Below are 12427 nucleotides of genomic sequence, written 5' to 3' on the forward strand. Positions count from 1 at the left end.
TTTGTCTACTTGCTTTGCAGGGTGCAGTATCTGTTGACTCCATCACTGACCTAGATGACAATCAGTCACGATTGCTGGAAGCCCTTCAGCTCTCTCTACCATTGGAACTGGAAAGGAAAAGTGTAAGAAAGACTAAAAAGAAGCTCAGCCTGAACCCCATATTCCGGCAGGTCCCCAGAATAGTGCAGCAATGCTGTCAGCACATTGAAAAATATGGTAAGCAGCAATAAACATCTGCACTTCTTTAATAGAATAGAACAAAGAACAAAGAAAATTACAGCACAGGAACAGGCCCTTCAACCCTCCAAGCCTGCACTGATCCAGATCCTTTATCTAAACATGTATCTGTACAAAACGCTAGTGCGGCCTCACTTGGAATATTGCGTGCAGTTCTGGTCGCCCCATTACAGGAAGGATATGGAAGCATTGGAAAAGGTGCAGAGGAGATTTACCAGGATGTTGCCTGGAATGGAGCGAAGGCCTTATGAAGAAAGGCTGAGGGACTTGGGTCTGTTCTCATTGGAGAGAAGGCGGCTAAGAGGGGAATTAATAGAGACATACAAGATTAGATAGGGTGGACAGTGAGAGTCTTTTTCCAAGGATGATGACATCAACTTGTACAAGGGGGTACAGCTACAAATTGAGGGATGATAGATTTAAGACAAATATCAGAGGCAGGTTCTTCACTCAGAGAGTGGTAAGGGCATGGAATGCCTTGCCTGCCAATGTAGTTAACTCAGCCACATTAGGGGCATTTAAGCAGTCCTTGGATAAGCATATGGATGGTAATGGGATAGTGTAGGGGAATGGGCTTAGATTAGTTCACAGGTCGGCACAACATCGAGGGCCGAAGGGCCTGTTCTGCGCTGTAATGTTCTATGTTCTATGTAAACCTGGCACCTATTTTCCAAGGATCTGTATCCCTCTGCTCCCTGCCCATTCATGTATCTGTCTAGATACATCTTAAATGACGCTATCGTGCCTGCCTCCACCACCTCTGCTGGCAACGTGTTCCAGGCACCCACCACACATATCTCCCTTAAACTTTTCCCCTCTCACCTTGAAATCATGATTTCTAGTAATTGAGTTCCCCCACGCTGGGGAAAAAGCTTCTTGCTATCCACCCTGTCTATATCTCTCATGATTTTGTAGACCTCAATCAGGCCTCCCCTCAACCTCCGTCTTTCTAATGTAAATAATGCTAATCTACTCAAGCTCTCTTCTAGCTAGCACCCTCCACAGTAGGCAACATCCTGATGAACCTTCTCTTCACCGTCTCCAAAGCATCCACATGTGGCGACCTGAACTGTACACAGAATTCCAAATGTGGTTGAACCAAAGTCCTGTAAAAAAATGTGCATTTTTCTAAAAATAAAGTCATTTATAGGCTGGGGGGAACATTGGCGAGGTCAGCATTTACTACCCATACCTAACTGGTCAGAGAGCAGTTCAAATTGTTGTAGGTCTGGAGTCACATGTAAGCCAAGCCAGGTAAGATGGCTTCCTGAAAGAACATTTGTGAATCAAATGGATATTTGTATGACAGTCAGCAATGGTTACTTGGTTGCCATTAGACTAGTTTTTTGAAAGAATTCTTGAACTTTGCCATGGTAGGATTTGAACCTTTGTCGTAAAACATTAGCCTGGGACTTGGGATTACTAATTCAATACATTGCCACAATGCCACCACCTCTCTCCTCAGTTTTGTGCTAACTGAAATGTTCCAATGCTATTTTGACTGAAGAATACTGTTCTTAGAGTGTGAGCTATTGTCACTTGGTTGATGCACTTGCAGTATGTTTGCAACAGAAGCTGCTGGCATATAGCTCAGGTGTGAGATTGAGATGTCTCAGTACAAAGACAAGGACTTTGGGTGGTACAGTGGCTCAGTGATTAGCACTGCTGCCTCACAGTGCCAGGGACCTGGGTTTGATTCCACTCTTGGGTGACTGTCTGTGTGGAGTTTGCACATTCTCCCTGTGATTGTAATGTTTTCCTCCGGGTGCTCCAGTTTCCTCCCACAGTCCAAAGATGTGCAGGTTAAGTGGATTGGCCATGCTAAAGTGCAAATAGTGTTCAGGCATGTGTTGGTTAGTTGAGTTATAGGGGGATGGGTCTGGGTGGGATGCTCTGAGGGTCAGTGTGGGCTTGTTGGACCAAAGGGCCTGTTTCAACACTGCAGGGATTCTGTGACTAATAAGGAGAGAGGTCAATACATGTAAATAAATAAGCATCTTGTTGCTCACTGGCAAGAAATGGTCACCACTTAGCTCCTTTGACATCAATAAGCTCCTTGTACGATTTTCCTAACTCTCAGTCCATGACTCATGTCGTTCAGGGTCTTCAAAGATTCTGCCCTCTGATTTCATAGATTCAGTTTTTTTGGATATTTCACAACTCTCACCAGATCTATTTACTTCTGACTCAGATGAACAGTTGTTTCTCTTTTACTACTTAGTTCTTGATTTGAACAGTCTTTCTGAAGATCTGAAGTTTCTTGTGCCTCTCAAATTTCAGGCAGCAAAATCTTGTCTGCCTTAATATTTAGCTGGTTGAAACTTAGTTGCATCAATCTCGTTCTCCCTGTTATGGTCAGCGTATTGCAAATGTTTGACAATTAGAAATTATTTCTTCTCAATAGTTTTAAATTACAGGTAAACACAATGATGGCAGATCCCCAATCTACATTTGGTGATGTCCAAGTGATCTTGATGTAGTTTTCTTCTCAGAGTAAAGTTGGAGTAACAAAGCTCATCATAGAACAATATCTCATTGACAATAATAATGGTTGTTACGTTCAAAGTAATTATCATGATTACTCCACCACACTTCTGTACAACATTGAAAGATTTTAATGTGCTTCTGTTCCTGCATCTGCTTCTCACAGTTATTTCAACCTATCCTGATTTGCTGGCCATTGTGGCAAATTTGTAAGGAATGATATATTTTTGTTTGCTCTTAGACAATAACTGGGAAATGGAAGTTGGGCATTGCTAGAAGTACCAGGCAATATTTTTTCAGCTTGAAAATCAAGAGAAATTGCATGGTGTGCACATCAACTACTCAAAATTGTTACTCTATAGAGTAGAAACGTGCATACTTTGAGTGGCACAAAGTGATAGGTGGTGGTTCTTGACTGTCATGAATACGATAGGCTCAGGGGGCCTCTTTCTGTGCCCTAGATCTCTATGACACTGCGAAGTGTCTTTGAGTTAAGGGAAACTGCCTAACTGCCACCTTTGGATTGGTCCAGCTGCAGTTTATTACAGGCTGCAGTGCAAGCAGGGATTTGAAAAGCCTGCAAAATAACACATTTCTCTCTCGCTCTCTCTCAATTTCTCTCAGTTAAAAATGACAAGACTCTGAAAATAAATAACTCTAATACAGAAAAACCCAGGTCCACCTAGTTAGCTATTGAATCGGAGATCAGCCATCACTCTGCAGAGAAATTTGTGTCACTATCACTTAAAAAGAAATCTGAAGAATTACGGGAAACATAACTCATTCCACCATTTAGAGATAACAGAGTGTGGAGTTGGAGTAGCACAGCAGGCCAGGTTGGGACCCTTCTCCTGAAACATCAGCTTTCCCGTTCCTCTGCTGTTGCCTGGCCTGCTGTGCTCCTCCAGCTCCGTACTGTGTTATCTCTGACTTCAGCATCAGCAGTTCTTACTGTCTCTGAGTGAGTTATAACCCGACTGTGAAGCTTCTTCAAGGGATGCCCACCTTGAAGAAGTTATCCTCCTCCCTCCAGAAAGACCTCAGTGGATTTTTCTCTCACTGTCACTGTCTGGTAATCTCATCGGCCCTGAAACTGCTTGATCACATCCTGAAGCAACCCAGGTATTACAGCCACATTGCCTTTCTCAGTACCTGTCTACAGAACCAGATCATCCCCAGTGGACTGCAATCCACATTCAGGCCATTCCCAATTAGGCCCTGACTGCAACAACCTCTACATACAGAACATCTAGATCTTCCAAAATCGGTTTTCTTTGCAGCTCCTCAAACACGCGCTCTCAGCATTGTGCCGGCATCTTCTGCCACTACAATCAATTCTACCCCAACTCAGGGCCTCCCTCTCTGAGACCTGCAAAGGATCTGTTCTGTTTTTCATCCTTCGTCTTCAACCTCAACCTACAATTTTTCTCTGCCCTATCTGACATTAAAAACCATAAAGCCCCATTTCTGAAGAAGGATCTCGACCCTAAACATCACTAAACGTCAGCTGCTCCTTTGATGCTGCCTCACCTGCTGTGCTCCTCCAGCTCTGCACTGTGTTATCTCTCACTGCAGTATCAGCAGTTCTTACTCTCTCATTCCAACATTTGCGGCCTGGAGTTGGATCTCCGAAATGTGTTCTTTTTCCCACGTATATCTTTCCACCCATAATATTTGTCAAATCCTCTGTTTTGTCTGCCCTGTTAATGAAAGTCTGTGTCACTTTAAGATTTCAAACCTTAAATTGATCGAAATACAAGTTTCTTTACAATTGGTAGTTGCTTTTTTGTTGTTGACAAAATCTGATCTGAATTATTATTCAGGACAAAAGCAATTGTTAAAGCAAATTCATCAGCTTCATGGCTTAATTATGGATATATACACACATCTGTGATGATTTATCAAATAGTGGGCCTCATGACAGATCTCTGTGAATGCTTCAGTTTCTTTACTGAAATTAAAGTCTTATGATAAGACGATCATCAGTTCGTCTGCCATTCCCTTGGTGATGATTTAAAACTCTTCTTATTCTTAGATCATGTTCTTCAACTTTCTGAATAAGCATAATATCAGTACTCCTTCTTTGCTCGAACGGAAATTATTGATTCTGTAACCTGTATTAACTTGCTGTTATTTGGTTTACCATATGCTGTAAGTTGATTGTAGCATATCTTCGATTTTTAATTTAGTTTCTTCTTGACCCTGTAGTTAAATTTCCATTAGTTACAGGCAGTATTTTTTAACCAAGGTTCTCTGATCAACAAGCCTGTTCCTTTTGCTCCAATGTCTAACACGAAATTTGTAAAGGTCTGTTTGAGAAAATGTCTGATCAGAAACATTGATCAGTTCCAATTTGTCATCTTAAGAAGATTGTTCTCCTTTTCAGGTTTCGTGCATGAACACCTTTACTTTTGTGGCGTTTCAGATTCTATTTTGCTTTTCGCACCTTCTGAAAATGATTTTCTTGAAATGGAAATATTTTGCTTTAATGGCCGAAATTCCTGACATTTGTCTTTGTCCTCCTAGCTGCAACTTCTTCTCTTCGATTTTTTTTGCTTTGTTTTTAAGGAAATTATAGATCTGCTGTATCAGGTTTTATTCCTTATTCTGAGAATTGATCTGTCCTGCTTGCAAACCTCTCAATTGACTGTCAATCTCCAGAATTAAATCATCTTTTGAATATAATAAACCTGAGAAAGACTCATCAGCAGTGCAAACCAGAACCCCATGGTAGGTAATCAGTAGTTTTCCTGATCTTTAAGCGGTTCAAATTGCTCTTAGACCCCTGGTTCTGGACACAGGACCTATTTATGGGAATGTGAATGGAGAAACAGTAGACAGGTGTTTCATGGCAAAAGAATCTCTGTACTTATTTAAGTACAAAAACATAATTATAATACAAGAAATGGGTAACTCAATAAATTCTAAGAAGTTAATACAATGAATACACAGGAACAGACTAGTACTTAGAGATATACTATTAAATTGGATTATCACTATTAAGCACTATTTACTGCGACACAGAAAACAAATAGTATTTAAATTTACAGTCTTGACTAGAATTCCCACCAATAGGGTCCCAATGCATTGACATCACCCACCTTCCCCTCCCTGCTAGCTGGGTCAGAACTTCGGGATTGCAGGACTTATGCTTACCACCTAGAACGTGGTTTTGAAGTCCAAGTGGTCATTCTGGTTACCTGGATAATGACTTTGGCCTGCATGGGGTATATTTTTCAGTTTGGGTTGAGCCCGCTGATGCAGTGAGGCACATTTTGGACTTACTTGGTGAGTACCTGATTTTCTTCACTTTTGATGGCTTTTGCAAGAGGGTTTTCACCTCAGGTTGCGAGTGAGGACTTGCTGCTTTGGTTGAGTTGGTGATTGGCCAGGTTCAAATCGCTGTGGCCAGTGATTGAAGCCCTCGCCACTGGGTGTTCTTGTGTCAGAATAGTCAGTGCTGGTAAGCTGTTGCTGGAGCAGCTCCCTTGTGCTAAAGCTGGTTCAGCTTGTTCGGTTTCAGATCTCTTGATTAGCTTACCCTTGTCAGATGTCTTTCACTCTTGGCTCGGCTTCCCTGTTCTTGGATTGACCTCTATGGTTCTTGCTTCCAAAGCTGCTTTTGGGGGATACCTGTGGAGAAGCTATTTGTTCTGAAGCTTGTTGTTGATAAACGCTCCTCAGATGAGATCAGGGCTGACAGTTATAGGCCCCGCTATCTCCACTATCTCTATAGTTTTCACTGTGCTCTTGATATTTTCTTGGTGTTATTAGGCTTTTCAATGATTAGAGAATGTGTGAATGGGTTTTGAGGGAGGTTAAATTACAGTGTCTTTGCAGAATCCTACTGTGCAGCCAGATGTAAAAGCTGTCTGGTGTTCGGGTCTGTTGGTTTTGGTCGATTTTTCTGTAGAGAGGAGGTGTAAATTGGGATTCTAGGCTGAACAATAGTCTCAGACAACAATCTTGGCTCCCAGGCCTGCTGGTTGTGTTGTCTATTTCCTGCAGACTCAATCCAGCTGTCCTTTTGCTTTTAAAAGTTTTCAAAGTCCAGCCTCTGCCAAAATCCAAGGTTATGTCCAGATGTTTTACTACTGGGGATTTTTGCTCGATCTGACAACTCTACTTCTTTAGTGGCTGATCAATTCTGTTCTCAGACCTCCATATTTAGATCTCTGAACAAATCTGAACAGAGCATCTGATAAAGTCGCCTATTGATTCACCCAGATTCTGAGCTTCTCCATTTATTTTTGCCCTTGCTGGAATTTTAATTCTGGCAGTGAAATAATCAAAAGCTTTCAAAACTCTATCAAATTTATCTGATGCATCATTAATTTGTTGTGGAGCAATTTTCGAAATGCATAAAGAAATGTACTGACTTTTTCTGTTTAAGTCTAACAATCTGATTTTGAAGTGATTCTATGTGTTAAAACTGTGTTCTCCATGATGCCCAATTCTGGATCTAATTTGGCCTGCAGTGTGATTAATCATACAGTCCCTACAGTGTGGAAACAGGCTATTCCAGTCTCCAATTCTTTGAAGAGCACCCCACCCAGATTCACCCCCGTACCCTATCTATATTAAATCTTCTTGGCAATGAAAATTTGGACACAATATCTTTTTCCATTTGCTTAGAATTATTTTAAACCCATCTTGCAATAATGGGTATTTTCCTATGAAGACAGTATTGGAGGCATTCTCAATTTTGCAGTATTGAAAACTTTTCCACGTTTCATAGAATCCACTGATCATAGAATCCCTACAGTGTGGAAACGTGCCCTTTGGCTCAACAAGTCCACACCAACCCTCCGAGCATGACACCCAGACCCATTCCCCTATAACCCACCTAATCTATACGTCCCTGAGCACTACAGGCAATTTAGCATGGCCAATCCAACAAACCTGCACATCTTTGGACTGTGGGAGGAAACCGGAGCACCTGGGGGAAACCCACGCAGACACGGGGAGAATGTACTAACTCTATGCAAACAGTCACCCGAGGCTGGAATCGAACCCGGCTTCCTGGCGTTGTGAGAGAGCAGCGCTAACCACTGAGCCACCGTGCTGCCCCTATTTCTGAGCATTGCTTAGACATCCACTTTTGCTTTTTGTTCCTTCAAAAATATCTATCCAGAAAACCAGAATTTTCTTCTAAAAATCACACCAATGCTAAAAGCAAACTTTTGTTGTTTTGCTTGCCTCTGTGTACCTGGAGCATATGATTTTCATGTCCCTTTTTCACTTTCTTTTCCTGTGTCTTATGGTGCAGTGACGACAAAGCCTAATTAGATCTTTAAATGTCTTTGTATAACGTTACATTTCAGCTTCAGAGATAGCAACAACTGCAGATGCTGGAGTCAGATTCAATACAGTGTGGAGCTGGAAGAACACAGCAGATGAGGCAGCATCAGAGGGGCAGGACAGTTGTTGTTTCAGGCCTAGATCCTTCATCAAGACTAGGGAGGGGAAGGGAGCTGGAAAATAAATAGACAGAAGAGGGGTGGGGCTGGAGGAAGGTAGGTGAGATGGTGATAGCTTGGATGCCGGTAGGGGTAGTGGGGATTGGTCAGTGGGAAGGGTGGGGTCGATTGGTGGGGAAGAAGATAGACAGATAGTGTCAGGTCAAGGAGACACCAATGAAAGGGAGGGTTGGGAGTGGGGAGATTTTGGAACTGATGAATTCTATGTTTAGGCCATCAGGCTGTTGGCTCCTGAAGTGGAATATGAGTTGTTGTTTCTTCAGTTTGTGTGTGGTGTCGTTGTGGAACTGGATAAGGCCCAGGTTTGACATGTCACCCAGGGAGTGGGACGGGGAATTAAAATGGTTAGCAACCAGGAGGTATTGTTGATTATCGTGTACAGAGCGCAGGTGCTCTGCAAATCTGTCGCCGAGTCTACGTTTGGTCTCATTGATGTAGAGGAAGCCACATCAGGAGCGACGGATACAGTAGACCTGGTTGGATGATGTACAGATCTGTCAGATATGGAAAGTTCGTTTTGGGCCTTGGATGGAGGTGAGAAGAGCATGTGTAGCATCTCCTGCATTTGCAGGGCAAGTTGCCAGGTGTAGCGGGTTTAATGGGGAGTGTGGAGCGGACTAAGAAGCCGCAGAGTAAGCAGTCCCTATGAAAGGCAGATAGGGTGTGGAGGGAAATATCTCTTTGGTGGTGGGGTTGGATTGTAGGTAACGGAAATGGTGGAGGATGTATTTCAGCTTGACTTTTTTCTGTGCTATTATTTGAGTTGTTTAACCAGAAGAAGGATTTTTTTCCATCAAATTCTTGTTTGCTTTTTGGCTCACTGGCTGAGGAATGGAGTCACATTTGTCTTACAGATCACTGCCTTATGCAATGCAATCTGTACCCCTGCCTTGAGTTCTCCAGTTTTCTCTTCTGTGCCTTTGTTTCAGGTCAAACCTTTTTTTCATTCTGTGCTGTTGTGATATCGTTTTCTTTGAGTTTGATATTCCCCAACATGTTGGGTTTCAATGAAGACCCAGTGATGCTGCCACGAATATTATTGCATTGATGTAAGAGGGTATTACATGAGTATTTCTGGCAGTACTGATCATCGTGCTAGAAGCTTTCCATGTCACTCCAATGACCCCACATTAGAGTGGAATTGATGATTAAACTCTTCCAGAAATTAACACTATCAGACACATCTAGAACAAAGCCCTGGGCTAAGTTGACGCAAACTGCTCCAGATTTCGTGTCACTGACTGCAGATTTCAGTGCACGTCTCCGTCAGCCTTTCGCTTTACAAACTGTTTCATCAAAGTTCTCATCCAAGTCCACTTGTTACAGTATGCACATGCAAACTTAATCTCCAGGGAACTAACATCCATATGTCTTAAACAAAAACCGAAAAAACTGTGGATGCTGTAAATTGGGAACAAAAACAAAGTTGCTGGAAAAGCTCAGCAGGCCTGGGAGCGTCTGTGAAGGAAAAGAACAGAGTTGACACATCGGGTCTGATGACCCTTCCTCAGAATGGTTCCGAGGAAGGGTCACTGGATCTGAAACATTAACGTTATTTTTACCTTCAGAAGCTGCCAGACCTGCTGAGTTTTTCCAGCAACTTTGTTTTTGAACTATATGTCCTTCTTGCTTTGATTTGCTGCAGGTTAATTGTTTTGTGAGACTCAATGTCTGCAGATCAAGTCCCCATGTTTCCCTCCAAAGCATTGCACGTTATTAGTTTCTGAATAGTTGGCTATGAGTGCAAGATGAAGTGATGGTACAACATGACCAGTACTTTCTTTGTCTTTACCTATTTCCTTTGATACCACTGTCAAGCTGGCATTTCTTCAGTATCCGAAAGGAAATAAAAAGCCATAGAAGTAGGTTAATGGTGAAGGAAAGAGGAAAACAAAATATGTGCTCACAGCAATTACAGTTTGTGGTGTAGTGGTAGTGACACTAAGCCAACTTGGGTTCAAGTCCCACCTACTCCAGAGGTATGTAAAAATATCTCCGAGCAGATTGATCAGAAAATATCTATAACAGAATGGGGATGAGAGGGAGGGTCATTGGTTATGAAAATGCCATCATCAATCTTATCAGCTGTACGAATAACAATAGCCATATTCCTAGACACTCCAATTATGCACTCTTCATCAGATTACCATCTGTGACAGTGCCCTGCTGGTAAACTGCAATGGCCTCCTGTTATGTAGCACCTTATCCTGCAAGGAGTTGGGGTAGAGGAGAGATGCCATACAATGATTTAGGGTCATATATAATTGTTGGTGGTGTGTTTTAGCTGTAGGACAGGAATGTGGTGAAGCTATGAATAGTACATATGAACAATGATTCATTGTCAACAGATGAGATATGGGAGATAGGTACTTTGAGCAGTGCCTTGGGTTAATTGCATAGATGTTAGAATGTGGCATTGCAGAAGTGCTCACTTGTATGATCTCGTGTCTCATTTCAACATTCATTAATGTTGTGCTGCTTTTTTAATTGAAATGACCTGCATGGTGATCAGTTTCTCATACTTTCTCAAACATTTTCTGGAGGATCTCCTGACCTCTTGTGGATGGAAGACCTACTTTCCTTTGTCCTTCTCCTGCTGCAAAGCCTCCTGCAATGCCTGGAGAACTCTAGCACTTGTAGGGTGGCCTTTCCCAGCCCAGGTACTTGGAATATACTGCAACAGTGGGCCATTCGGCCCTTCGATTCCGCTCCACCATTCAATACGCTCACTGTTAATCATCTAATTAAGTACACTGTTCCAGCTTTCTCCCCATACTCTTTGACCCGTTTAGGCCTAAGAACTATATCAAATCCTATCTTGAAAACATTCAATAAATTGGCTTCAACCACTTTCTCTGGCAGAGAATTAGGTTTCACCACTTTCTGGGTAAAGAAATTTCTCCTCACATGCTGTTGGCAAATCATATTGCAGCTAAATAAAACTTTATTTAGGCCACATTTATATGGAGTACTGGTCACCACATGATAGGAAGGATGAAGAGGATTTGGAGATGGTTGCAAAAGAGGTTTACTTCTTATTGCCTGGATTAGAGTGCATTAGCTGTAAGGAGAGGTCAGGTAAGTTTGGTTTGCTTTCTGTAGAGGATCGGAGGCTGAGGAGCAACCTGATAGAAGTATATAAAATTATGAGAGGCTTGAACAGAGTGGATAGCCAGAGTCTTTTTCCCAGTCAAACACTAAGAGGCACAGATTAAAGTGAGAAGGGGCAAGTTTAAAGGTGATGTACAAGTAAATATTTTATTTTAATGCAGAGGATGGTCATTGCCTGGAATGTGCAGCCAGGGGAGGGGGTACGAGCAGATATAATAGCAGTATTGATGAGGCACTTAGACAGACCTACGCACAGGCGATAGAGGAATACAGACCATGTTTTGGCAGATGTGATTAATTTACAATAGCATAATAGTTTGCGCAGACATAATGGGCTGTAGTGCTCGTTCCTATGTCGTACAGTTCTTTGTTCTAAATGCTGGCGAATATGCTCTTAACTGATCCAGTTTCTCATCATATGTCAGCCCAGTCATCCCAGGGACTTGGGCAGTGAGTTTTGACTACTTCAATCAAGAACTTACAAATTAGGAAAATTAGTAGGCTAGCTTTTAATTTCAGATTTTTAATGAGTCCAACTTTCACCATCTGCCAAAGGGGATTTGAAACCTACGTCCCCAGACATTTACCTGGTGTTTTGAGTTCTAATCCATTGTCATTACCATTACACCTTTCCCCCTCACCTCATAACTGCACAGAGACTAAGATTGAGACTTCCCATATGATAGTATCATGATGTAAACTAGCTGTCATAAAAGTATAATGCCTTTCTCATATCTCTACAATACTAAAACCTCCTCCTTTTCTTCTTTGAAGCGAAAACTGGCTCTGACAGATATTTACAAGGGTGCATATTTGTACTTAATTTTTAAGCAAACATACAACACAACTAGATCTAGACCACGTATAATTATCATGACTTCTCTGTGTAGCTCCACTGTTTAGTGTCCTATTTGTAGTTGTGGATGGATGTTTACCATGCATTAAAGATGTAAAGTTGCTGTCTGGTATGATACTTTCAGTATCAGACTCATCATCGTGTATGACAGATGCTTGTTTATATACAACATAGATGTGTAATTTGTTTCATCGTAGGTTTGATCATTGTAAACAACAAGGTTGTATGATTTTGGCTGGATACAACCTCATGGTCTTTC

General features: G+C 41.9%; 1 protein-coding gene across 3 annotated transcripts in view; it reads left to right on the forward strand.

The window, feature by feature from the left end:
- Nucleotides 1–12427, forward strand: part of arhgap36 (Rho GTPase activating protein 36) — a 187212-nt gene that overhangs the window by 137597 nt on the left and 37188 nt on the right. For all 3 annotated transcript variants that reach the window (XM_048544034.2, XM_048544035.2, XM_048544036.2), the window contains one exon: nucleotides 21–216. In XM_048544034.2, the coding sequence (XP_048399991.2) occupies nucleotides 21–216 (196 nt within the window). The remainder of the gene's footprint in view (nucleotides 1–20; nucleotides 217–12427) is intronic.

This window comes from Stegostoma tigrinum, chromosome 15, assembly GCF_030684315.1.
Source record: "Stegostoma tigrinum isolate sSteTig4 chromosome 15, sSteTig4.hap1, whole genome shotgun sequence".
NCBI lineage: Eukaryota > Metazoa > Chordata > Chondrichthyes > Orectolobiformes > Stegostomatidae > Stegostoma > Stegostoma tigrinum.